This window comes from Cucumis sativus, chromosome 2, assembly GCF_000004075.3.
Source record: "Cucumis sativus cultivar 9930 chromosome 2, Cucumber_9930_V3, whole genome shotgun sequence".
NCBI classification, from domain to species: Eukaryota; Viridiplantae; Streptophyta; class Magnoliopsida; order Cucurbitales; family Cucurbitaceae; genus Cucumis; species Cucumis sativus.
In genome coordinates, this window is record NC_026656.2 from 7,893,007 (window position 1) to 7,896,314 (window position 3,308).

Consider the following 3,308-nt stretch of genomic DNA (forward strand, 5'->3'; position numbering starts at 1 on the left):
AAAAATGGTCTAATACAATGAATAAGATTGTCTACGTTGGTGAGAATGTTAATGACATATTACAAAATCTTATAGCTGTCAAGAGAAAAAAGTATATGGAGTGAAAAGGTAGGAAGAAAAAACAAATTTATAATATTGTGTATTTTTATGAAAGAAAGAAATTAAATTCATTGTCGGTATGGCCATAAAGTGAATGGTCCTGCCTTCATAATGTCTTGACAATCTCTCACAACTTTTCTTCTTATAGAACCAAACTTTGTTCCTCATTTCTGAATTCTCAAATCTTATTATTTACCACTCTTTGATCAGCTCTCTGTCTTCTCTTTGGTGTCTCCTTTTGTTTTGGGATCCAATTTTCGAATTCAATGGACATCTTCACCTCCATATCATCTAAAACATTGCCTTTTGATACCCATATTGATAGCAATAATAGTTTGGGAGTTTATGGCGACACCTCCTTCTCGTCTTACTTATCTGCGAAAGAAGACCATGACTTCATCCGCAAACTCGCTGAGTCAACTCGTTACCTAAAAAGCCCCAACATGATTCCTTGTAGCAGAGGCGGTGAAGATGGAGAGATTGGAATATTTGGAGCTGAAAAGTACTTCAATGACGGAATGGAAGATGAGAGCACTCAAAGATCAAGTAACAATCATCCATCGTCTCAAAAGCTTGATAAACTTATTGTTGCTCATATGGAGGAAGCCTTGAAATTGCCAAAGCCGAGGCTTGGAACTCCAAGTGTTGGATCGGAATCCAGTAGCGTCAACAGCCAAAGACCTTTGCTGAAGATCGTTAAAAGCACAACAACAACAAGTGCAATAGCAACAACAATTGCCAGTAACAGTTATTCGCTCCAGAAGAGGAGTAGTAACAACAACAAGAGCTTTCTATCCAATACACTTGGCTATTGCATGTGCTGTACAAGCAACAAAAAAAGTACTGCAGTTGAAGACGTGGGTGAAATCAGTTTCAGCAATGCAATCACAACAAACCCAACACGAAATAATATTAATAATATATTGGATCGAGAAGCGCCTTCGTTTCGAGGCTTTCCAACTGCAGCATCATCACTGAAGATGGTCCATTTACAAGAACCTGAAGAAGTAGTTGAAAGAAAGTCGTTAGAGGTTTTCGGTTCGCCTATGACGGGAAGGCTCAGAAACAATAAACCAATGAGCCTGGAAAAAAGGCTAACCATGCTTTCTTGGGATAAAACAAATAACCACAGCACCACCTTAGGATCAGGAATGTTTTACAACGAGGACGAGGTGAATAGCGATTGTAGCTCCGACTTGTTTGAGATTGAAAGCCTTACCAAGCAAACCAACCCATTCCACTCTCCAACTGCCTCTTGTTATGCGCCCAGTGAAGCTAGCGTTGACTGGAGCGTCGTCACTGCCAGTGCTCTAGACTTCGACGAACGGCGCCCCTCCACTACCAGTCCAGCCAGAGTGGTGCCACCACCACCAATGAGGGTTAATGTGCACAAAGAGGTTGTCGTTGTCCCGAAGAGGCGACCGAGTAGTATTTTAGGGTGTAAAAGTGAGAAAGCAGTAAGAGTTGCTGAAGGTAATAATAAGTATGAACGCAAAATGGGTGGTAACAAGTCTAACAACTCTGATTATCTTCTCATGGAACAACGTAACTCCGAGTCGTTGATGGCAGTTAAAAGGTTTGAAGATGAGACCAAAGTCGGAGGGTTCAGTTTCAAATCGCAAGGGTCGTCGTCGATGTTGCCTATTCCCCTGCCTCTGCCACATCATGGTCTCGCCACACGCTCGCTTCCTCGCCCTTATTCCCCAAGGCTTACCAATATAACCTTCAATATGCAGTGAGATGATTGCATGTTATCTTCATATTTCCATAAGTACATTAAACATTTGAACTATACTTATTTACTCTACTCTACTATAAAATAGGATATTTTCCTATTCACTGCTATTCCAAATTTGAATATACCTTTGGTACGAGTGAGGGGTATGTATACATTATTATTCTAAACTCTCCTGACTTTATTTCTAATTTTTGGTTTTCTTATAATTCGTTAGTACTCTCCTTATTTAGTTGATGTGACGTTGTTCTTGCATTTTGCACCGTCACAATTCATCTGTGTAAATGAATGCTTTTTTTTCATTCAGCAGTAAATTAGCATATGAATGATTATTTAACATATAGGCAAAATGTTATATAAAAATGTAATATGAACTATATATAATAATAACTAAACCATCCTTTACTTATTCCAAGTGTTTAATTTATGTACACTATTCCTTCTCTTCTAACTCTTTTTCTTTGTTATCTACCAGCTTCTACCAGTTGGCTTAAAAAATCCACCCAAAAAATTTAAAACAACTTTTAAAATATTAACTTAAAACAACTTTTAAAATATTGTTTTCTCTCCCCATAATTTGGCTAAGAATTCAACTATTGTATTTAAGAAAGATGGAGAAAATAAGATTAATTTTAAAAAACAAAATAGTTACTAAATATGAAATAATTAAGTTGAATCATGAAAAGAATATGTCCATTTTAGGAATAATAATTAAGAATGTAGCAACATTTTTAAAAAATTATAAATATAGCAAAACTATGAGTGATAGATTTGTATTGCTGATAAACTCGATAATAAACCAATATTTGCAACATGGTCTATCGACTTCTATTATTCATAGAATTTGATAAATTTTGCTATATTTGCAAGTTTTTTAAAATGTTGTTATATATTTAATTATTTTAAATCTATCTACTAAATTTACAATTATTCATTATAATAAAATAAATTAATTAATAAATTAATTAAGATATAGTGTAAACCTAAGTGGCAATACTTCTTCATTGACATAAGACAAAGAAATTAAAAGCCTTTATGAAAAACCCTTCAAATAAAAAGTTCAAGTCAATATCGTTTCCTTTTAATAGATATAGTATTCATTCTCTTGGCCAACTAAATTATGTTTCCATTTTCTTAATTTTTGTTTTACTCAATGATATAGCAAAAATTTGAATGCATTCAAGATGCACCAATTTAGGTGTCACCCATCTTCCCGTCGCACAAAAATAATAATTTTCAATTTTAATTTTGTGTGGGAGGGATAGAGAGCACATACATAGGTGTGTTAACTATGATGATAGTTAACCTGATCATAATGTTCTTATCATAATCTGTGGCTCTAATTACAAACATTATACCTTTACATTTTTTCATAGTATGTGCCTCTAGCTAGCTGCAATTATCATTTGGGTGATTTTCTTTTTATGCTCAATTCATTTTAATTTATATTTATATCCAATAATAATCTCTGTAG

The 3,308-nt window shown here is 34.6% G+C and overlaps 1 protein-coding gene across 1 annotated transcript; it reads left to right on the plus strand.

The window, feature by feature from the left end:
- Window positions 1-234: 234 nt before the first annotated feature.
- Window positions 235-2,025, plus strand: LOC101221613 (protein PHYTOCHROME KINASE SUBSTRATE 1). The gene has a single exon (XM_004138941.3). It carries the CDS (start codon window positions 366-368, stop codon window positions 1,836-1,838), a length of 1,473 nt encoding a protein of 490 aa, XP_004138989.1. The 5' UTR covers window positions 235-365; the 3' UTR covers window positions 1,839-2,025.
- Window positions 2,026-3,308: the final 1,283 nt, after the last annotated feature.